The sequence below is a fragment of the Limulus polyphemus genome, unplaced genomic scaffold, assembly GCF_000517525.1.
Source record: "Limulus polyphemus unplaced genomic scaffold, Limulus_polyphemus-2.1.2 Scaffold2457, whole genome shotgun sequence".
Classification (NCBI taxonomy): Eukaryota; Metazoa; Arthropoda; class Merostomata; order Xiphosura; family Limulidae; genus Limulus; species Limulus polyphemus.
In genome coordinates, this window is record NW_013668067.1 from 134,247 (window position 1) to 159,480 (window position 25,234).

Here is a 25,234-nt window from a genome sequence, read left to right on the forward strand (position 1 = left end):
CTATTTCCTATAAACTGTACTAAATATCATTTCTCAGACGGTTCTGCTATGATTAGTGTCTGGCAAAAAGCTTCAGCAGATATTTCCTTTGCAACATCTCAACCAACAATTGGTCCAGTTATCAATGCTATTTTCGAGTTTTGAACAACTCGACTTTCAAGATCTACATATCTACATGTGCCGATGTTTCCGTTTATCAACGTTATATTTTAAGATCTGTGCAAGAACTCAGCTAACAGATGTTTCCACATATAAAAGCTATCTTCAAAAACTTATATCTTCTTATCAAGTATTTCTCAAATAAACAGACTAGCAGTAGTGCATTGGCTTTGTTCTACAGATTATAACATATATAGTTAACCCTCATCAACACACTTGTGGTCTGTGTTGACCCCAATGACATTCTGGGTTGTATATCTTTTTATATAATCATTACAAATTTAGGTCCATTCATGTAATTGTCAAGCGGAAACCCTGGATCAATATGACACTATTGTTTTTGAAACATGCAGATGGAGTATTTAGCTATAATCGAATATTTATGTGGGGTCCATGCTGACCCCATACTATCATTAACCATCACTTTAAATGCAGTTCACCCTATAGCATACAAAACAAATTTCTGAACGTTTATTTCACTATATAGGTTGTTATAGACGATAATCCATCAAAGTGTCATCTGGTCTGTTATGAAAAAAAGCAAAAAAGAAATTCTAAGTTTACCTTGCATTCCAGGTTTAACAACTCAATTATATAAAGCATTTAAAAAGTATCAGAATTTTTACCCTATCTTCAAACCAGTAAATAAGATAAAAGATATGACAGGGAATGCTAAAGACAGAATAGAATTAACAGATAAGACAGGTATATACAAGATAGAATTTGAATGTGGTAGAGTTTAAATTGGTCAAATTAAAATAATTGAAAATATAGATTGCAAGAACACAAAAGTTACATAAGAAATAATAAAATTGAAATTTTCAGCTATAGCCGAACATGTAAAAACTACCCAACATACAATATTATGGGAAAAAACTTTAGTTTTAGCTCAGCCTCAAAGTTTTATATTATTAGATATTAGAGAAACATTAGAAATAATAAAATATAAAAAACAAAAACAAGTATTAAATAGAGGTGAAGGACCAGCAAGTCAATACATTGATATATAGCGAGATACATTATAAAAAAAAATATTTTTTTTACTTTATTTAATTTATTTTTTTTCAATTACACTAAGGAAATGAGGATGACTCACGTCGAAACATGTACTTGTAGAGTGATATTTTAAAGTGGAAGCCGTACGGCTTCAATAGTTTTTTTTGTGTAAATATAAAATGTTGTTTTTAATTATTTATCATAATTTAAAAAATTTTAACACAAACACCGGTAGTGCATAGATTGATCATTTTATTGAGTACAAAATACATTATTGGTTAGTATGTAGTGTAACTGTGATACATTTGTGAATCTGTTTCATAACAGAAACCATATAATTTTAATTTTACATTATTATTTTTTGTTCATAACTCCCTATACTTTGTCTTTAAATACCAGGGTATGTTCAGAAGATGGAACATCTCATGAAAAGTTTTTCTCCAACTAGAACCTTAAATAGTGACTCTGTATGTGTACATACATGTTAATGAGTGCCTTGAAAATGAAAGCTAATGTAAGTGGTAAGAAGCAATTTTGATTTATGTTACTATTACTTATAAATTTGAATACTACCTTGTATATTCAAACACTTAACCATTTTTCAAGTGTACTGTTAATGTTGAGTTTGATGTTTGTTTAGAATCTGTATGTATGTATTTAGTATTAAAATACAGAAATATTCTATCTAAAGTTGTAAAAGAAGGGTTTCTAGAAATGATATATCTGATTGTAAAAAATTGTGTAATTGCTGTGTTATTAAGACGTATTTAAATAAAGAAGTGATTTTAAACTAGAGCTGGGAAATAAGTGGAATTTGCTAATCAGTTAATTATCAGGCTCATTAGTCAATTACATTAGGACTGATTGATTGTTCTCATATAAGTTTAATCTTACTATTTTTAGCTTGTTTTGGGTTTTCTTAATGACATTTTAAAATTACCCTTCATTTAAGATGATAGACATTTTCATGTACAACTTAGGATTAACAATCAACGAAGGTCGCTATGTTTCTAGAGGTAGACGTGTTTGAAAATTAATCAAAATGTGTTTATATAATAACTAAAGAATACACATGAAAAACAAGAAATAAAGTACTTACCAGTGCCTTCTTTTTTTCTTTTCTTTTCCCCCTGTTGACTGTCAATGACACTTAACCTTACTTTTTTCATACTAATGATAGATGAAAACCTTTGCTTTCTGTTGGTTAAAAATAATATAGTACTAAATGTAAGAGAGAACTATTGACAAATCCTGAAATAGAGAATGTGACGAGTGGGTGTGGCAAGAGGGGTCTGATTTTCTATTTGATGGCTCTGTAACCAAATAAAATTGAAGGCTATGGAAGTTATGCTTTTTCTGAGCACTGACAATATTATAATAAGTACGTTACATTAAATTTTGTACTTCTTGGAGGGGTGGTAAATAGATTAGAGAAGAGGGGGGTCTTTTTTTTTTTAATATTGCCTTATAAAATTATGAACTTGAAACTTATATACCATTAAAATATGGATTATCACCTATGAGTTTATGCTATACTAATTGGTATAACATGAACAAACAAAAAGTAGTTTAATTAAATTTTGAATCTAACTCGCTAAAATCCTCGTGACATGCACAGTAAAGGATGCCCGTGGGGAAAAGTGTAATTACTGCTGCAAAGCTACTAAACATTTTTTTTCATTAAAAAAAACCAGGAGTGCACATTGCAAAGAGAGTGATGAGGTCTCATCAAAATAAATAAATAAACTAGATTAATTTCAAAAAGGATTTGTGGCAACCTTGTTCAGCTGCATTATCTTCAAGTCACTTATTTCTTTTGTTAATCAATTGTTGCATTATTTTGTGAGGGCTGAGGTGTTTGGTATTTCTTACAATTTTGAAGTTATACTTTATATACCCTTGTGGGTAGAATTAAATATTAGGCTTTAAAGCTGAATAAATCTGTTATTAGAATAAAAACATATGATTTACCTCTTATTGATTAGTGGATGTATTTACAAAGAATTAGGACTAAAAAAATTTTAGTGCTGAATTTAGTTGCCATAATGTGTTAAAATCATGTATGTTAAAAAGATGCTAAGTAATATTTGCTAATTGCTAATCAAATTCATTACTGATTAGCAGTTTCTGCTAGTCAAATCTACCAAACTATTTTGTATCCGGCATTAAATGTGCATCTTCTTTTATGTGTGTATCTCTAGCCTCCTGGTGATCAAACCTATACCCCTAAGAGTAGATTTAAGATGCTTAAATTCACATTTTTGTATTACAATAAAAATTTATTGTATTTTCTGGTTTAAAAACCATTTTTGATCAATTTGTAAATGGATTTTGCAAAATAGTGTGTGTAACTGATTTGTCACTTCCTTCATGTGTTTACCCATACCTGTTTGTAATATTTTTTTATTTGTTTGATATTTTTGACTTTAAACAAATACATAAATAGTACTATCTATGATACTGTTTGGAAAACCATTTTTATTTATGAAAATGTTAATACTATTCAATTATTTATAAAAATACTCATATGTGCTAGCTATTTTATAAGCACGATAAATTAATATTTTAACCAAATTAGCTTTAAAAAAATCCAGAGCCAACAATATAAAGATTTAAAACTCATAAAGTTTTCCAATCATTGTTCTTCATTGTGACACAAAATCTAACTTGCAAAGTCTTGATTTCATTACAGTCAGTTTGATCATATACATAATTATAAAAAATAAAATGTGATTAGTACTTATTATTCTCACAGTTACAGCTATTCTCGATTTGACTGCCCTCTAGTGAGCAAATTTTCACTTGCACCTAGCCTTGAACTCCTACATGGTTCAACTGCATTTAAGCATGGAAATTAGCATGTGACAACCCTACACCAAAAGGGTGTGACACACCCTCCTATTGTAGCTGACTCCGTCTATGCAGTTGAACCACTCTTCACTTCTAGATTTGGCATGACAGTGTCAAGACCTATGTTTGATTTCAGACAATATTTTTTGTTTGGTGCATTTTGAAAATATTCAGTTATTGATTTTTGCATTTCAAAGTATTGTTTATAATCCACTATCAAGTTGTATTTCTTTATTTGATTGTGAATTCTGTTTCTCACTCAATTACTGGTAGTTAGTCAATATTTTTGAATTCACAATTTACTATTACAACTACAATAGCTACGAATGGTACCTGCATTTCACAGCCCGTGACAATGGCTTCAGATGCAGTGTTATCAGCAGAGGAAGAATTTGCCATAGTTTGTTGGGAGATGGCATCTTTCATGTGGGCTTAAGACAGCCTCCTCCCCCCTCCTCCTATTCTTTTGCTGTGCAGGCACATTCTCAGCCTATTGAAGCACCTAGACCTCAGTCACTGTTTTTAGACTTGATATCACAGGTATTTTATGTTTTGTCTTTGTCACCTGTGTCATTTGATCCCTCCACTTCCTTATTAACTGCAACACCTAGTTCTGAGTTTTTGATTTTCCCCTTTGCCTGGTATTGGGGTCCATGCTGTGCATTTTGCAGAACAATTACTTGCAGAGATTAGTATGCTGCACTTCCCACATACTGCAGTGGCTTAAGATTTTTTATCCTGCCAGAGTCTTACAAAAGTGGTTCCAGTCCTTCTCATCAAAGGCATCATCAGACAAGTTTCTACTGTGCTTTAAGTGTTCTTTTCACGATTTTTTTGTCTCCAAGAGACTTTAGATTGGCACCATGTTATTTATCCCCCCCCCCCATCTGAATCACTTCCTCAATGTGCTTCTGTTCACGATGGAATCCTAATTGCCTCTCAGATGGGTCTTTCTTCCAGGGTTTTGGTTGACAATTTTCGACATGTCTGATGCTTATCTTCTCATCCATATTGCTCAGGTTTCATATCATTTTCTATTTTTTGTCTACGAGGATCATATTTATCAATTCCATCATTTTATGGAAGACTAGCTCCTTCTGGCTTCATCCTTCACAGAGTCTTCCTCACACACCCAACTTCTCCTTAGAGAGACTGATTGGGTAAGTTGGTTAATCAAAATGGAGAAGTCCATTATCCACCCCACTCAATATCTTGTTCATCTGGGGACATGGGCATCCACAGAAATTCAAGTGAATAGGCAAGCTCCCACAGTCAGATTGGATGAGTTTAATATTTGTAAGGTTAATTTAAACCACATTGCAGACTTGTAGCTATATATTTATTCTTTCCATAATAGTAAGTTTTTGTTGACCCCTACCACGCTATCTCATGGGATGTCTGCATGACTGCGACAGTCTCTTTGATTACCTATTACTGGTATTACCGGCAGGTGGCAACAGGCTGATCCTTATCACATTATGTCAGGGTTCAGGGGATGTTAACAAGACTGCATTGATCTCTTTGATGACCTGAGTGAGCATTGCCATGTCCAATATCCAAGAAGTCGCCATGGTAGCAATATTTTTCAATATATAGTTACAAGGTAGGTAGCTAGTGATTTTAAAGTAAAGCTGCTGACAAACCTAGTGACTTTTCTTGAGATTGAAACTTAAGTGTAATAAGTAGTGTGAAATTGTGAAGTGAATAAAAAAACTTATAAATTCATATACATATGCTGAATGAATAAAGAAAGAATTATGGTTCTCATTTTTTGAGGGGGGGTCATGTACTCCTCGCCCATCTGCAGACGGCCATGTCTGGGGTTGTTTTTCAACTCGTATCTCAGTCGACCCCAGCCTTCTCTTCTTCATCTGCAATCCATGGAGCTTTTACTTCAGAGGGCACTATCAGCACCTTCTTTCCCTGCATGAGAGATTCTGTCTATTTTGAGAACTTGGGCATCACTGGAGGCACTTATCTGTCTAGGCCATGTCCACATGCATTCCTTGAAGTTTGTACTACAAGTTCATAGGCCTCTCATCAGGGACCCTCTAGATTTACAGATATCCCTTCCTGATTCCTATCAGTCTGACTTCATTTAGTGGTTAGACAGGGACAACATGACAGTGGAGGCTACCTATTCCTTCTACCTGTCTGGATGTCTATGTCTTCACGTGTGCCTCGTTGTCAGGAGCGGGTGCATGCTGCGTTATACAACAGATATATCGGACTGTGGTCTCAGGAGGAGTTTGGTCTTGTCATCAATCTTTTGTTACTCCTTGCTGTTGGTTGGGCAATTATTCATGTTCAGTCATATCTGCAAGGCAAGGCAGTTATGATTCATTCCGTCAACTCGATGACTGTCTCTTACATCATCAGTCAAGGGAGCACTCAATCCTGGGACTTATGTTTCTGCATGTTAGATCTCTTCTTATGGGCTCGCAGCCATCAAATTTGTTTGCTGGCTTGTCATATACCAGGTGCCCTCAATCTTGTTGCAAATCATCTGTCCCATCCTGACAAGATTCTGCTCAAGGAATGGTCTCTCAACTCCCAGGAATTCCGATGTCTATGTTCTCAGTTGAATACTCTCCAACTAGGTGCATTTGCCTCTCTTTTAAATTCTTAGCTTCCTCTCTTTTGGTCATCAGTTCCACATCGTTTAGCTTTGGCTGCGTTCAACCAGGATTGGAAGGACGTTTCCATTATGCATACTCTAGCATTAGTTTTCTATCCTCTCATTTAATCCACTCTGTGTTGGGTCCTTGTGGCTCCTTTCTTGCCCTTTCATTGTGGTTTCAGTCCCTGTCCCTTCTTCAGGAACAACCTCCATTAGCTCTCCCTTTTTCTTGGTCCCTCCTCTGGCAACCTCACCCAGTGGTGCTTCATCTTTCCTTTCCCACACTCTGGCTTCACACACAGCTTTTGTCCGGTTCCTTGTGAAGTGTTGGGGACTATCCACAAGTGTAGCAACTGTGTTGTCTCACACTGTCTGATCTTCATCCATGTCTGTGTATCAACATAAGTGGAGTGTATTCAATCATTAATCTATCCAGCATAGATTCTCTCCTTCCCTTCCTCAGATATCTGTTTCTACATGATTGTTTGACAGGGATCTATCATTTTCAAACATTGTGAGCTAAAAAGTGGCCTTGTCATCTCCCTTTCTTTTTTTCTGTTTTTGCTATGTGTTTTTCCTCTCCATTTATTTTCTTTACTTTTATATCCCATATTTACTCCCACTCCGATTCGGATTGTCTCCTGTGTCCAGTCCATGTTTTATGAAGTTACGTGTCATGGATACCACCATTACATGGCTCTCGCTCCTATTTCTTTAATCATTGGAATCTGTCCATTTCTCATTATATTTTTCCTTTCACTCTTACCGGTTGGGTTCATCAGGTTATCTGTATTGCGTATTCCTCCCTTTTTCCTGAATCTTGCCAATTGTTCTGTCTATCATCCCATTTGATCCATCACCTCCCAATGTCATTGGCTGCTCATTTACGTCGTTCTTTGGAGGAGATTATCCAGGCTGGCATGTGGACCACTTTCCACACCTTGATGTCGAGCTACTTGCACCATCTGATAGTTTCCTTATCAGCTAGATATCATCTTCCCACTGTAACCATTTTACATATGTTGATACAACTCTGAGTGGGTAAGTTTTTTTTTTTACAGGGACCTACTTCACATGTTATAGATCCCACTCTGTGGTGAGTGATGCATATCCAAGTATATTGATACCCAGAATCTGCACCACAAGATCTATAACATCTATCATGCTCACTGTTGAGATAGGATGTTCCACAAGACCACTTTCATGTTCTTCCTTGCGGTATATTTCATCATGAGTATGTTCATACCAGACCTTACACTCATGGACTAACATGAGTAAAGCAGGTAGAGACTAATAAACTGGGATTAAATTGAAGTTAAGATACCATCTTAATAGACGTGAAAATAAATGAAGACCACTTCGTGAGTTTACTAAAGACCGATGTAAAACTCTAAACAAACAACAAGAAACATGTCCGAGAACAAGTGTTGCCAAACGAGAAGTGATAGTTAGATAGAGTCGTATAGAGGAAGCCACATTGCATCGTGTATGTCATGCTGCTATTGGTGGTGAAGTGACACATGATCATTTACGTGAGAGATTTGTTGCAATCATTTTATTGTGATAGGGGGAGCAGAAGGCTTGTGACATGCATAAAGAAAAAAATGTCATATAGAGGGCAGCACTAGAATGAGAATAGCTAATATTGTGAGTGGAGGGAAATACCTATCAGAGATACATTTTCAGTATAGAAAATTTTTAATTTTTAAAAGTATAAACATAAGAAAAATGGACCTAATTAGCTATCCTGATGACCAGGTTGATTTTGAGTTTCACTCTTGAGTACAATGCTTACTCTGAGTGGAAGATATTATTTTCTGATCAAAAACAGATCAATTTGAATTATATGTTTATTTTTAAAGTCAAAACTAGATACTACTTGATACATTTCTTGCAACTGAGTTAAGTATTTTCTCTATGAGAAGGAAGAAAACCAAGGGATATCAGTGACATCCACCTCAGTCCTTAAAGGATTAATGATAGTAACTATAAAAATGTTAAATTTATCTTTGTTTATCCTATGTGCATGTGTGGGGGGTAAAAGTGCATATCATGACTTTTACAGTTATATTCAGAATTTAATTGAACAACTTAATATCAATGTATGTCAAGAAACTTGTCATCAAAACATAGTTTATAATTCAAATTTTAGTATTATGTAAGTTTTGAGTCCCAAATTTAAAAGAAATATTTAAATATATCCTCAGTGTTCACTTCCATGTGTCATGTGATGCCTCTCTGTTCTGAATTCCATTTTAGATTTTCTTTTTTCCTTTATATTGGTTTCAGAATGTTCTCAGTTAGATACATCAACTATAAATATTAACATTTCAGAATTTACAATAAGAACTGCCCACCTTCATTATTTTCTGAAATATCAATAAATTTATTATACCCACAACAGAAGCTCCTCCCAATTCTTCGTGCTTTTGAAATTACTTATTTAACCACACTTACTTGTCAATGCTAAATGTTTGTAACCAATAGAAAGTGATGACCAAAGTCGGTGCTCTGTTAAGTAATGAAATTATTTAATTCTGAGTGAGGTGATAACTCACCTTCTTACACACAAATGCTATTTCCCTCACCCATCTTCCTATGAGATTTGTATGTCACTAGCTTTGAGTTAACTGCCACCTAAGTTCATAATTTAATGTAAACTGTCCATCTGCATTATGATGTCCTCATGCGACGATAGCCCTCCACCAATAAGAGGGTGATACAACTTTCATCTGCAGTAACTCCCCTGTGCACTTACACTTGTGATGTCATTCTTTTCCTCTGTATTACATTAAACAGATGGGCTTAAATTTCTCATATAAGTTCAATTTGATAAGATTTGTGTTCATTAACAAAACTTTGGTTTTTATTGTACATTGGCTTTTGTTTTAAAAGCATTGATTATTATCTTGGTAGCTTAAATTATTGTAGCATTCTGTTTAGTCCTGTGTGAGTGATGATTTTACACACATAGGTCCCATTTCTACTATGGCTTCTGGAGGCTCATTTTTCGTTGAGGATGTTGCAGCCTTTGCATGTTGTGGATTACCACATGCCTACTAGGCCTCCTAATCCCATACCATTAGCTGACATTATTTCTCGTAAGTCATGAATGTCCTATTGGACTACAAATCTGACCATATTTGCTTTAGGTAGTGCCTTACATAACTTAGGAATGACCTTAACCTTTCATTCTCTTTCTGGATATCATTTTCAGGTTTTTTTCCTTCCTTATCTTTCACCTGTGTCCTTTAATATTGCCTGTTCTCCACTCAGTGAACTCAGTTCTTTGGATTGCTTTATCTTTCTTTCTTGCTTGTTATTGGGGTTTATGCTGTTTCCTTCCTTTAAAAGTTCCTCACTGATGCCCACATGTCTCGTCTCCCTCATGTTCATGGCTTTTTTGCCCTGACTGTCAGTAATTTTTTCCTTCCTTTTTATATTCCCTGTCTTTTGTATCTATTTGGCTTGTTTGAAGATCAAGCATCTTACTTTTTATTTTATTCTCTAGCTCCCCATTTTTGCATCTTCATCTTTTTTCTCATCGCCCTTGACCTGGTGATAAGGGAGCTCGACTTACAATCTAAGGGTCGTGGGCTCAAATCCCTGTCCGACCAAGTATGCTCACCCTTTCAGCCTGTGAGGGCATTATAATGTGATGGTCAATCCCACTATTCATTGGTAAAAAAGTAGCCCAAGAGTTGGCGGTGGGAGGTGATGACTAGCTGCCTTCCCTTTAGTCTTTCACTGCTAAAGTAGGGATAGCTGGAGCAGATAGCCCTCATGTAGGTTTGTGCAAAGTTCAAAACAACCCACTCCAACTCAGCACCCTTCTATACTCCTCTACCTTTTGTCCGAAGAATTACATCATCCTCCAGAGAGGTTTTCTGAAGAGGTTCATTCTGTTCTCTTTACCAGCTTAACTTCTTTTGTTCTATCTTTCCTTACTTAGTTCCTCTGCTGTTGTGACTCATTGGGTTCAGATGTGTTTCTCTTTATTGTACACCTTTCTCCTTATATACATGATCTTTATCGGGCTCCCTTTCTTCACCAAAAAGTCTTTAGCAGTGTTCATTTCTCACTGGAGACCTGGAATAAGGTTGCATAACATTAGTCCTCATTATCATCCCAGGTATTCTTCTTTCTTGACCTTGCCCTTTGATTCCTGTCCTTGTATGGATCAGTCTACCCCCATCCTTCCCACTCCATGTTCCACACCTTCCTTGTTTGTTTGTTTTTGGTCTTCCCACTACCCGATGTCTGGTTCTTTGCTCTTTTTGTCAGTGGCTATCTGGCCTGGTGGTTAAGGTGCTTGCTTCACAAGCTGAGGGTTGCAGTTTCAAATCCCCATTATGCATGCCTTTTCAGCTGTGGGGGTCTTATATGTGATGGTCAATCCCACTATTTGTTGGTAAATGAGTTGGCCAAGAGTGGGCAGTGGGTGGTGTTGACTAACTGCCTTCCCTCTAGTCTATCACTGGTAAATTAGGGATCGATAACACAGACAGCCCTTGTGTAGCTTTATGCGAAATTCAAAACAATCAGTGGCTATCCTCTCATGATAGGCCCTTTGGGTACCCATCTCTTTTTCTTTGCCAGCCATTGATCTCAGTCTCTGCCAACAGATGTTTTTCATGTTTTCTCCCATGGTCTCTCTCTTTCTGCATCAGTTTGTTCCTCTTCCCATTTTCCTTTCTCCTCCATCTGACCATGTCTATTGTCTTTTTCACCCAGTCTACAGTTAAACATGGTTGATGTGCTGAATATTCTTCTATACATCTTTATTGCCCTGTCCTCCAAACATTTTCTATATTCTATCCTTCAGATTCATGCCTTCCAATTCCTTGCTCTTCCCTTCAACATAGCATTAGCCCTTATGTATTCATTTATATCACAATATTCTTTGTTTGCCAAATTTACAGCCTGGGTCTGTCATTCATTTTCTTGGATGATTATCTTTTATTGGCCCATTCTTGGGAGGTATTTTCTTCTCACACCTCCCTTCTTTTGCAGGAGGCTACTCCTTTGAGGTGGCTTATCAAGGCCCACTCAATATTTGGTACATCTGGTCATTTTTTTTATATCTCGTATTGGCTGAGCTCAGCCTTCTCTTTACCTATGAGTTATGGAGTATCTGATCACCTGGATTTGTACTTCTCACTTTCCTGTTGCATGAAGGGTTCTTTCACTTCTGGAGACTCTGGCTTTCCTGGAACACCTCTTTCCGTTGGGACATGCACACCTGATCCTCTTCCAGTGGACCTTGCAGAATGAATAGATTCTTTTTCAGGTTCCATTGTTCTTGTTTGAAATTTTCGTGTTAGTCGGGCCATGCAAATACTACTTCTGGCATTTCCTCACCAAATGTTAAACTGAATCTATTTCTTCACCAATGTTTCCCTTTTTGGTTGAGGCACATCTCTGGATGATGGCATGACTTCCAGTGTTTGGATGCAGGATGAGCATTCACTCCACATCAGTGTGCTCAAACTTCATGCTGTTTGTCAAGCATATTCCAATTTTCTGCTCTCTCTGGTGGATGAATTGGTTACAATTTACTCCAACATTTCCACTCTTGTTTTTTTTATATCATCTGTCAAGGGGAACCTGTTCCTGGACCCTTTGCTTTTGGGCATTGGACCTTCTCTTCTGGGCTCATTTACATTGGGTTTGTCCTGTTGCCTGGTTTGTACCAGGAGCTATGAACCTTGTAGCAAACTGCCTGTTACAGCCAGTCTTCATTCAACCACAGAGTGTTTTCTCCACTTTCAGGTCTTTCATTGGATTTTGGGGCTTGTTCTCAGTTAGGCATGCCTCTCATAGAAATCTCTGCCACTCCTCTTGACTCTGAGCTTCCTCTCTTCTGGTCCCCTGGTCTTCATTCTTTGGCTCTGGCAGTCGAAACTCTCAGTTAGGACTGATCTCACCTTTTTCTAAAATCTATACTCTTTGACTCTTTTCTCAGGTTTTTGCTTTGATATGTGACGCTCCTTCTGGAATCCTACTGTGGCACCTCTCTGGCTCACTCTGCCTTGGTTTTCTCTGCTTCTTCACTTGATATCTATACCCCTCCTTCCTATGCCTAATGTCCACTTGCTCTTGCTTCAACCTCACATGTCCAGTTTTTGTCCAGGGATGTTGACACTTCATCTTCATGTGGGATTTGTCCTACTGTGAACCACCTTTTTACCTTTTTTAATTGGCTGTTTGACCAAGGTTTGTCAGTCTACACCATGTTGGCTATTGTGTAGCATTGTCCATTATAGTTCTCTTTTCCCAGTTCTACTGGATATTTCCTTCCCCTGTTCTCTTCACTCTACTCAACTTCCTCACCCAACTCTCATGTCTGACTGGGTTCTTAATGTGGTTTTGCATTCTCTTAGAAGTGCCCCCTTTTAAGCTGTTGGTTTCTTGTTCTTTGTACCACCTTTCTCTCATGTCTTTTTTTCTTCTTTCTTATTGTCTCCTTCATTCAAAAGTCTATGCTATTAATGATTCTTGCACCTTCTTCCACTGTACTTATGTACTCCTCCACCTGGACTGATCTTTCTCTCTCTTCAAACTTGTGCTGCTTGGGAAGGTAATCATACCTTCTTTCTTATTTCCCTTCCTTCTGTCTCTGACCTCTGTGATTGTTCAGACCCAAATTGACTCTTGTGTCCTGTTTGGGCTGTTCATTGTTACGTATCACAGACATATTTTTGGTTTCCCCACAGTTGTCTGTTCCTACCCTAGGACCTCTCCCCTTCTATCCTTATTAAATGTGTCCTCAAACTTCCCTAGTTTATATATTCTTCCCTGAGTGTAGATGCTTGCAGGCTATTTTACACTTTGTTGCATCCGATTTGTCACCTTTCTTGTTTTCCATTTTCTCTGGCTGTCAGACAAAATCCTCCAGACAAGCATGTAGATGACTCCCCATACATTTGCGCTCATTCTTTTCACCATATGGCTGTTTAATCTCCTACAGGATTTTGGCTTCCATGATCACCATACTTCAGTCAACCCACAGTCTTTGAAATGTGTAAGTATGTTTCCCTTTCATATTCTCTTCTTTTTTCATCAAACAGGATCTTACTAGATAACTGGTGCTGCCTCCCAGGGCATGCTTATTTTCCAAAATACCCTTCGAGCCAGGATAACAGAAAATGTTCAACCCTCTCTGGTTCTATCAGTACCCATTTTAAGGTGGGGCTGTTCCATAAGATCACTTGAGGTATCTTCATAGTATACAAATTTAATTAATTGTCCAATCCATACCATACCAATTCCATGGACTATTGTGGAAGAAGTCAGCATCAGGAAAGTAACTGTCCACTTCTTTGGTTGCACTTTCCTTCCTTTAAAAACAGGGTTTCATGGTCCCTATTACACTGTCTTCAGTAAACGATCTTGTTCTAGTGGAGCAAAGAAGACCTTTGCCACATACCAGTTCCTAGCTTTTTCGTGGTGTACCATGAAGAATTCTCACCAGTTGGCCTTAGCACAATATAATGAGAAGTAAGGCAGTGGTGACACTGTCAGTGTAATACATGTCACCTTTCACACAGCTAGTGTGCTCTCCTCCTGCAACCAGAGTTTGTCCAAAAGAATCTGATCGCACCATAACCACATTACACATTGGCTCACTGACCACATTCTAATTCTCCCTGCAACATTTGAGGCTCTTTCACATTTTCCTCCCTTTCTACTTGGGTGAAGAGTAAATCCTGGTCAAGATTAGACATGATATTCCACAGGTGTGCCCTTATGAAGCTCCTGCTATTGGGTGTTGTACTCCACAGGCTTTTCCTTTGGGGCACTCATCTAAGTTTAATTTTTATACCAGCTCCTCCACCACTTCAATATGGAATTCTAGCATTTCTGTATGTGGAGGTGAGTTATCATCTTAGAAATGTATTTCGGAGAGATACCTCTGCACACATTCCCACCCATCCTCCTTATATTTTATTTTGCCTCATCAAAGAATGAAATTACCATGAGTGCAAGTGCATAGTGGGAGTTACTGCACATGGAGGTTTTGTTGCCTTCCTATTGGTAGAGGGCTATTGTCACATAATGATGTCATCGTGCACCAGTGCAGTTTGCGTTAAACACATTAATTTAGGTGGGAGTTTGCTCAATGCAAGTGGCATGCAACTCTCATGAGAGAAATAACATTTGTGTATATGGAGGTATCTATTGGAAATACATTTTTAGATTAGGAAAATATTTATATCTTTTCATGGGTCAGCTAAAAAGATAGATAAATTATTGTAGTTTGAGGGCATTCTTTTTAACTTTTTGAATTATTTCTCTATGTTAAAAAATGCATATTGGAAAGCTACCTAAATTATTTTTTGAACAACCAACTTCATGAGGAAAATTTAAACTTCTGAGAGCAAAAGAGCCTCAATCCTGATATAATTTTTATTTATTGATATATATTTTTTTACAAATGTAACTAAAATGTAAATATTAAAAATTTACTATGTTAAATAAAAAAAACAGTTAAATGAAGAAAAAATTTAAAAGTTTCTCACCTTGAGGAACCCGTGAGGAACATACATAGTTAGACATCTCATGATGTAACCTGAAATTTTTTTTACCCTAAACTTTGCACTTTTGCTGGGTAATTTTTTGCTCTTCCCATTTAGCTAGAAATGTTCAAAGAGCAATAAAAGAATAAAATTAAATGAAAGTATGTAAACAGTTATGAGCCTGAGGCTGTTTAAGATAAATAATTGTAATTTTCTGTTACAGTCTGCTGTCATTCTAAAAAAAAAAAGAGCATGTTAGTTTTATTTCATAATTTATTGTAGTAATTACAAGGTCAGTCCAATTGACCAAGCTCTAAAAGTGTTAGGGTAGATAAAATATGAAGTTTTATTGAAAAAAACTTGACATTCATTTACACAGTGAAAACTGCAAAATGGAAATTATTTTTATGAACATTTTAAGGTAATTGTTTTGACTGCAATTTCTTTTCTCTTATTTGCTGTAATATGTTCAACTACGTAAGTTGAATTAATTTTGCTTCATTGTTTTGGTGCTTTTAGCTCTGGTGCCTCTATTTGTAGAATACATGGCCTTTTTGTGTGCTCACTTCCATGGCATCACATGACGTTTGTATTCATGCTAAACAGAAAGGTAAGCATACACAGAATTTTTGAAACATTGAACAAAATTAATAGTAACGTACGACTAAGTATAAGTAACCAATGACACACTGTCAGTAGTAATTAACATTGTATTGTTTGTGAGCATTGTGAATACCAATGAAAACACTGCAAATGGTTTATTTAAGAATTGATAAATAGACTACAGTGTATGCAAATTAAGAATGGACACTTCAAAATTTATGTACAACATTGGTTAATCTATGTATATATATGCAGTATGATATCAATAAACTTCGGGCAATTACAAAGTGTGGTTTACATAATTATATCTTTAATAAAATGATGATAATTGAAAACAAAGCAGCCAAGTGAATTTCTGAATGTGATCTATTTTTCATAAGTTGATTTGTTGTAAAGTAGACAATGCATTACTATGTATTTAGTTATTTTTTGTAGCTTAAACTCATAAAAATAAATAAAAATGTTCTCATATCCAGTATTTAATATTATAGCTGGGTGATTTAATCAATATAAACAAGTACTTATGAGCAGTAATTATATCGATTAGTGTCATGGAAACTAATCAGTTAATCAAAGTGAAGATTGAATCAACTAATTGAAATTAGTATTTCTGATTATTACTCTGATTATTCCAACAATTGATTAATCCAAATTCCATTGAATGTTATGAAAATAATCAACTAATCAAAATTAGGGTTTCTGATTATTACTATTTTCAATTTATTCAACTATCCAACTAATTGAAATTAGTATTTCTGATTATTCCAACAATTGATTAATCCAAATTCCATTGAATGTCATGAAAATAATCAACTAATCAAAATTAGGGTTTCTGATTATTACTATTTTCAATTTATTCAACTATCCAACTAATTTTAATATTACCATCAAACCTGCTTACCCCTTCTTTTTTACTACAAAGATTTTTTGGCCATCTGCCACTGTCACTAATCTTGGTGGTGGTGAACTGCTGACTAGAGGATGGCACTTGGCTTGCAATGCCTAACTTTATTTGATACGTTGTTATGTTGAAATACTAGAAGTGTAAATGTTTTTCAGAGAGGCTTCCTTAAAATTTGTTTTTGTAAAATAAGAAGTACTGTTGACAATAAATGTGTATTTTGTTTTGAAAACTTTTCATTTTCGTAATAAATATTTTGTGTAAGCAAAATTCAGAAGTAGTAGTAAGTTATTTGGCAATGAACCATATAAGGCTTTTACTCTTAAATAATTTGCTGCCATTCAAAAACCTATACTTCATTTAAACACTTTTACACATGTTGAGAAGGAAATACGTTGATGGTTTGATTAAAAACAGGAGATTCTTATGTATAGTTTAAACATTTTTTAATATATGGAATTTAATACTTTCTACTAGTAAACATTTCAGTTTTTTTTATGTGTTCAAAAAGAAAACTTTTTATCTTCCAATTCCCTAAATTTTCAATTTTCTTTGCCTATCAGTCTTTAAAATGCTGTTTTTATGGGTTTTTAAGTGTTCTAAGTGTAATCTGAATAAGATTAAAAACAATAGCTATTTATCATTTCTAATAAACAACCATAGTATATATATTTTCAGAAAATGTTAATTGAATATTTCAAGTAACTTGTTAATTAACGCATTTTTTGTCTTCCTCAAGTCCCTTTAATAAAAATGTTGTATTGATCTTTATTTTTTCATTTCACACTTTTAAGTTTTGTGCCATATTTTAAAGGCAATTCATATTTTCAGTGAACATTTACATAATACGAATGGAACTTTTAAAACACAAAGCTACTGAAACAATCTAAAAAGCATTGACATGACTTTACATTAATAAAATTCACATGTTATTAACTTTACTTTTTAAAGCTATAGCATATATTCCTGCTGAAGCAAGATTTTAAATTGTTTTATCTCAAAAAATATAAAACCTGGGAAATAATGTGTTTTGAAGTTACGTCTAAATTTAATGTCACTAATTTCTATGATACAACTATGACACCAAATCATTTGAGGAGTTATTAATCCTGTTGTTCAAGATTCTCCAAGGTTTACATTCATATTGCAACTTTTAATGCACTCAAAAAGGTACAAAGAGCAAATGATTTGATTTGCCATGTTAGCTTACTTCCCATTGGTACTGTAGCTGAAAGATGTGTTAACTGACATTTTTATTTATTCATATCTGTTAAATCCTTATTTGAAAATTCTCCTTACAAAATATCATTTCTTAGTTTTGATTCTGATACAAAACCATAAGATGTTATTAAATCAATGCTTAACCTGCTTTAAGTAATTGGATTTAGGCCTGTTCTTTCATGAAACAATATTATTATTTACATATATATATTCCAGATAATCTTTTATAGAGGAATTGTATTTATCTTAAAATGTTTCCCATTAATATAGTTAAAATTATTCTAATTATCTTTAATAGGAGTAAAGATTTTAGTGTATAATGAAGATATAAATGCTCAGAAAAAAGACTGAACTCAGTTTATGTTATTGGAAAAATTCACATTGATATGCACATTGTTTGTAATTTTTAACATCTTGGTATTTATGTCCAAACATCATATTGAAAGTTAATGCCAACTTCAAGGACAGTTGTGCTGTCTCCCCCATTGATTTGTTGTACTGTAATTATTATCTTTCTTACTTTCTTGTGGGCTTTGTCACCCACATCTGCTTCTTTTCTCTTCTTTTATTTTGAACATATGAGGCCAGCATATTTGGGTCTTACTTGTGCCAGTAATTAAAAAACCCAGGAGACATTACATAATTACATACCTTATGATTTGTGTCCCAGTGTTGGATATTTGTTTTGTGGCTATGTTTGTATTTTTTGTTTATTTTATTTTTTTCCTTCTCTACAAAATTCAGTTTAATCAGGCAGATGGTAGCACTGCCTATGTAGGGATGGCTTAGAATGTACATCAAAATGGTATTTTAAATATCTTCTCACTAGGTCATCAGAACTTTACAATACTACACAGTGTTTCCTTTTATAACAATATCTGTGTAATGACTGAGTCACAAGTTCTGAGAATGTCTATAAATATCATAGCAAAAAGTTGAATTTCTTGTTCTTCTTTTTTATTATTACATGATTAGTTGGAGTACCTGTCCCCTGGACGGAAGTTATGTAAATTCATGATTAATGAAAGGCTATCTTTGGAAGTGAAAAGTTGCTTCCCTTATATGTAATTGTAAAAAACACCCATAACAACTGAAAAACATGAAACTGCAAATTTGCATCTGCATGGACCCAACAAACATTCATTTGGTGAAGGTCCATCAACAGGAGGGGAAGTAGTGGTAAAAAATACAAAAACACCCATAAAAACTACAAAATGCAAAACTGAAAATTTTTACGTACCCCCCTGCATGGACCTAATGAACCTCCATACCAATTTGGGTGAAGATACATCCACACTCAGCAAAGTAGTTACATGGATATACAACAGACAGTACTTTTATATTTATATAAATAACTCAAAAACTAAAGTAAAGGTGTCAACCAGTTTCACTGAGGTCACATAGTTTCAAACAGAGTATCTGTTTTTATAAGTATTATTAATTACTACTAGTAGTTAAAAAAAAATCATAATTTTAGTTTAAACGATGTTATCATTGTACCTTGATGTTAGGTTTCTTACAGAAATTGGGTGTTCATTTAAAAAGCTTAAGTACAGGGTGAAAGAGGAATTACCAGCAAATAATAGATAAACAATAAATATTATAGTGGGAACCTCATTTTATTTAGAACTTGGTTGTAAATACAACCTTCCTATATATATATATATTTATTTAAACACTAGATGAAAAAAAAAACACAAGTAAAGAAAAAACTTTTCAGAAAAGGAAGTAAATGTAGTGATGGCTAATATCAATCCTTCAAAGAGAATGCAAACAAGATAATAGATATGGCATTTGCATTACCCCTACATGATAGCATAGGCAAAAATTAACATATAGCAATATATGTAACTATTCAATTACAATTGAGCTTAATTTCATCATATTTTTGTCTGTTAACATTCTACTACATTGTTGCTGTGCTATTATGTAGGGATGATGCAAATGCCATCCCTACTATCTTTTTTGCATTTTTTTTGAAAGATTAATATTAGCCATCCCTACATTTACTTCCTTTTTTGGAAAGTTTTTCTTTACTTGTAATATTTCATCCAAGGTTTAGATATTCTGTGTGAAATTCATGCTGTCCTTTCTTTTGATGTAACCTGTTTAAAAATATTTTTGTAGCTTGCTTAAATATGTTAATATATATATTATATACATATGTTCTATGAAAGCATTTTAGATTGCTAATGATGGAACATGTAAATTCCAAAATGTCCTGTTTTTTTAATTAAAGTCACTATCTTTTTTTTAAAAAAGAATAAAATTGTATTGTACTGTCAAAATCTGTATGACCATGTTTAATAATTAGTGTAATACTACTGTCTGAAGATATGTGGTTTTCAACATTTTAATGGAACATTTGGTTATTGCATTTACTGAATTTATGTTTTGTGTTTTTATTTTTTTTAGGTTCTGTTGCTCTGTCACGGTTGAGGCCTATTTTTCCTAAAACGGTTATTGTAAAAAAGGTAAACCTTAATGTAGAGCCCTTAAATAATACAAGGATTATGAGTAGCATTTCTTTTAATGAAGTGAAAGAAACAAATAAAGTAGGATGTACCTCAGAACATTCACCAGTGCATTCTGTATCAGCAGAAGGAAGCAAGGTGGTTTTTTTGAATAAAGTTAAAAAATCTTGTTCCACCAATCATTTTGAGATGCCTGGATTAGAAATATTACAAAACAAACAACTTTGTAGTCCATATCAAAGTTTAAGTGTGAAGGGCAGAGGTGGATATTTGACTGGAAAACTACAAAACTGTACTAGACCCAATACTTCATGTGAAACATTTCCCGATAAAAGTCTCTTACCAAGCTTGTCCACTGTCGTGTCTGAAGGCCTCCCTGTGACCCAAAGTTCTTTGAATTGTACAACACCTGTAAGGACACAGCCCCAGGTTATTAGTTCTTTGTCTGTATCTAGCCAGGTAGTAGGAACAAAATATCAGAGAATTTTTAGTGTACCTACTTCAAATGTTAGCTTATCAGTTGACTCTGAAAATAACAATCTAAGCATATCTAATGTTGACTTAAGATCAAAAAACAGTGTTGGTTTTACATCCACTCAAAGTAACATTGTAAAAAAATCTTCAGTAATTCAGACTTCACAAAGGAAACCATTAAATGGAAATACTACATTTGGGTTATTTGTACCAATAAAACCTAAACCACTTCTAATAGACACTATCCAGCGGCCACCAAAAGGAAGAACTGTTAGAGAACTTTTAGACAGTTTATCACAACGCCATATAGGAAGTAAATCTGCTCCAAATTTATCTTATAGAAAGACTAATAATGCATGTTTAAAGAGGAACAATTCTTTGTTAGAAAAAGTATGTGTTAGAGATTTGTTTCCAGGTAGTACATGTCAGAGGCATGATAAATTTAATTTACAGTTGGAACGTGAAAGTGGAAAAAAGGTAAAAACTATTCCAAGTTATTCTGATACAAGTGCCTTCCAAGAAAACACAAAAGAAATTCAGAAGGAAAAATCTTCTGATAATCATTTGGAATCTTTCCAGTCTAGTTCCATAAAACCTGAATATGTTTCAGTAGTCTGTAGTGAGAGCTTAAGTTTTGAGAATGAAGCTCCTTCAAAAGAAATGGATGCTGAAGCACACACTTTTACTACTATACAATTTGACAACAGCTTTTCCAACCATGAAACCGATAAACAACAATTTCCAACAGAAGAAATTCACACTGTGAAAAAAGAACAAATTGAATGTGATGAAAAACATCCAGTCAGAAAAAAGGCAAAAACTGTTTCAGGTTATTTTGTTAGAAATGACTTCCAAGAATATGCAAAGGAAGTTCAGAAGAAACAGTCATTTTCCAATAAACATTTACATTCTATTAATCAAATCATGGATTATAAGAAAGAAGCTCCTTCAAAAACTGCATTGTCAGAAATGAATGCTGAAACAGACCGTTTTAGTAATATCCAATTTGACAACAATTCTTCTAACCATGACAGAGAAAAGCAACAATTTCCAGTAGAAATCCACACCATAGAAAAAGAACAAATGGAATATTATGATAAACATCTAGTTCAACACTTTGAGGATAATAATAATATAATAGTTAAGCAAGAAAAGGAAGGTGAGAAATGTATTCCGGATAAACATCCTAACACTGAAGAAGGATGTTCAGTAAGGATTAAAAAAGAAGTTGAGGATGAAGAATACCTGTTAAATCAAGCTTATAATGATTATACAAAACATGTTGATGATGATAAAAACAAAATAACAGAGTGTGTGTCTTTAGTTGGTGTACCCTCAAAAAATAAGAATTGTACATCCAGTTTCTCTTCCAAAAATCATTATTTTTCTGGAAAAGGTTATGGAATTGATAAAACTATAGAAATGTCTCAAGAAAACAAATCCGTTCCAGACTGTAAAACTTTAGACTTTGAGAGTCTTGTAAACTATTCTGAAGTTTTTGGGGATAATGTATTGTGTAGAGTGTCTTTGGATGAAATAACTAAAAAAGCAGTAGATCTGTGGAGTATTAATAATTTTGATAATAAACTTTCTCATCAGACACTTAATTGCACATCCAGACTAAATACCCCAAAAGATTCAAAAACAATTTCAGATTGTTCTTCATTTGACGATTTATTTTTATATAACTTGCCCAAAAATACCACAGAATTTTTGCATGGAAATATAGCTAACGTAGACCAAAATGATAAAGAACAAGTTGTAGAAGGTACTTTTGATTCTTCAGGTATGGAATTACTGACAAAATTGTGTGATGTGGAAAAAGAGCACAATCATAAAAAAGAACTAGAGCTGAATGTAGTAAAGTCACATGCGTTAAAAAAGTCTGTAACTGATTCGGTACCTGTACACTTCACTGAAATTAATAATACTGTGTCAGAGGAAAATAGAAGAGAATGTAGTGAGGTGTATGATGATGTACTTAATACATGTAGTGTTTCTGAGGATTTTGTGGATTGTGAGGTGGAATTTGTAAAGATACCATTCAGTGACATTAAAAGTAAACCAGAACTTTTAGATAATGCTGCTAACACTGGGCATTTATATATTACACCTAAAACTTGTAAAATTGAAAATGAAATAAGTGAAAAGATTTGTAATAGTTCTGAAAAATATTTTTTTGTACCTAATGATGTTTATAAGAATTCTTTAAATGGAGAATTTATGCAGACTGCAGATGCTTTGTGTGATCCATCTTTTGTAGACATTTCTGAAGTTATGGAGAAGATGTCATATGAAGATGCTTCAACTTATTTTAATTTAAATGTTCAACAGAAAAATCAGAATATCCATTCTTCTTTATCTTGTAATGATGAAAATGTATTTGTTCCTGAAAGTAATGAATTGCAGTCTGACTCAGTTAACTGTACTGAAGTTGGGTCGAGATCAAATAATGATCTGAATGATGAGGAATCACATTCCAGTTGTAAAGATCTTTTAATTATAGATGATAATTTGCTCAAACGTGATATTAGTCATGAAGAAAGATTGGATTGTAATGTCTTTGGTCTTGATTCATTACAAAGTCACTTGCAGAAGAAATCAACAGCATCATCATACGTGAATGATGATACAGAGAAAACTTCTTTTTTGGCAAGTCTTGGACTGAAATCACAGTCTAGTTGTGAAGCTGTGATAAAAAACTTTGAAAGTTACAAAGGATATTTAGATGTTTTAAAAGATAAAGTAGTTAGCTCATACTTAAAGAATCCTCAAATTCCTTCTGACAGAGTAATGTCTTTTTATCACTACCTTTGCAAGACAGGACATCTTCGAGCTGGAAAAATGACGTTTGTATCAGAAGTTTACCGCAACTTAAGAAGTACCTCAAAACAGCACATTGTAGATGATACACTGCCTCCAAAGAACGGTAAGAGTTTATATTGACCATAAGTATGCAGCAAAATGTCTTAAGCTTTTATCGCAAGTAACTATTAACTTCTTATTAACTAAAAAATAATATACTTAAAATAGGTGTTTTAGAAGTTGTTGTGAAAATTGATTCATAATGCATAGTCGCATCAGGACAAGTAAATACTCTTTGAAATGTCAGTTTTAGGTTTTATTTACATGGTTATATTACTAGTAAGTTCTCTCAAGCATACACTATGTGTCAGAACTGATTATGTATAAGAAATATACTATATATATATATATATGATTCAACTGAACATCACTGTGAGTACACGTGTGATTATTCGTGTATTTCAGGAATATCTTGCAGTAAAGATTTAATAGTATAGGTCATTCCCTGAAAAATCACCTAATAGGTAACACCTAATATATTACCTCTTATTTACAATAAAGTCAGTATGTAAAGTCCTGATAGGATGATGGGGTCATAAGTTCTACAGAAGTCAAAATTTGGTTGATGAATGACTTCCTGACTTTTAATTAGCCTTTCACTCAATAATTGTTTACAGTGTGCATGTATTAGCTCTTTTTTTTGTTATCCATTAAGAAATTAATTACATTTAATATTAGGATAAAACATAAAAACATTTAGATGGAAAGACTATTCTCTGTGCATTTCCTTTACAAAGTTATGGGAAGTTATAATGTTCTTTTTTTCATAGAGAAATACTAGTACTGTTCAGAAGACATGACTAAAACAATTTCACAATAACTGTTATTAATTATTTCTTGGAAAAAGATATATCATTTAATGCTGCCTTCTCTGGTTCTATTTCCTTTTGATTTTTTGTTGTTGTTCAGATTTTGATCTCACAAATTGCAGACTTTTGTGAAAAATTAAATGAGCTCAAACACTGAATATTGCATTGTATAGCCACAATTTCTGTACAGTATTGTCATCTTTCTTTGACCAGTGATGTTTTTGTGATTTTCCTCCTGACATATGAATTAAAGTGAAAGCCCCAAAGTCTTCTGAAACATTAGTCATTCCAATCAAGGTTGTATCGGCAAAGATACAGGAAATTCAAATTTCAATTCTTAAAAAAAATGCCTTTTTTCTTAGAATTGGTTGTATTTTATCCATTTCAAGAGATTCTCACAGTTTCTGATGCACTTAGGGGAATTTGGGACTCTTCTTTATTTTGCAGTAAGCAGTTACTATATTCCTGAGAAAACTGCCTGCCAACTTAAAAGAGAGCCACATAAGGTTAGCAATTATCTAGCTTTGATAAGGTACTCAAAGTAATGAAGCTCATTAGCTTCATAAAATATTGAAGGTTTGACTTTTGAAACTCCTTACACATGATCATTTAAATATTACTCCTAAATAAGCTCAGTTCTGGATACTAGAGCTAAGTTTCAAATCTTGATTAACATTTTCCATGCTGTTACTGTGCTATTAATTTACAATTTCAAGTCCTTACTTCTCCATATGTCATATTAC

The 25,234-nt window shown here is 34.1% G+C and overlaps 1 protein-coding gene across 4 annotated transcripts in view; it reads left to right on the top strand.

Annotated features, from left to right (window-relative positions):
- Positions 1-25,234, top strand: part of LOC111087668 — a 51,021-nt gene that overhangs the window by 11,257 nt on the left and 14,530 nt on the right. For 2 of the 4 annotated variants that reach the window (XM_022395088.1, XM_022395087.1), the window contains exons 2-4: positions 1,555-1,676; positions 15,664-15,754; positions 20,285-23,746. In XM_022395088.1, coding sequence (XP_022250796.1) covers positions 15,715-15,754; positions 20,285-23,746 — 3,502 coding nt within the window. In that variant the 5' untranslated portion in view covers positions 1,555-1,676; positions 15,664-15,714. The remainder of the gene's footprint in view (positions 1-1,554; positions 1,677-15,663; positions 15,755-20,284; positions 23,747-25,234) is intronic. The other 2 variants (XM_022395086.1, XM_022395090.1) reach the window with 1 other exon arrangement.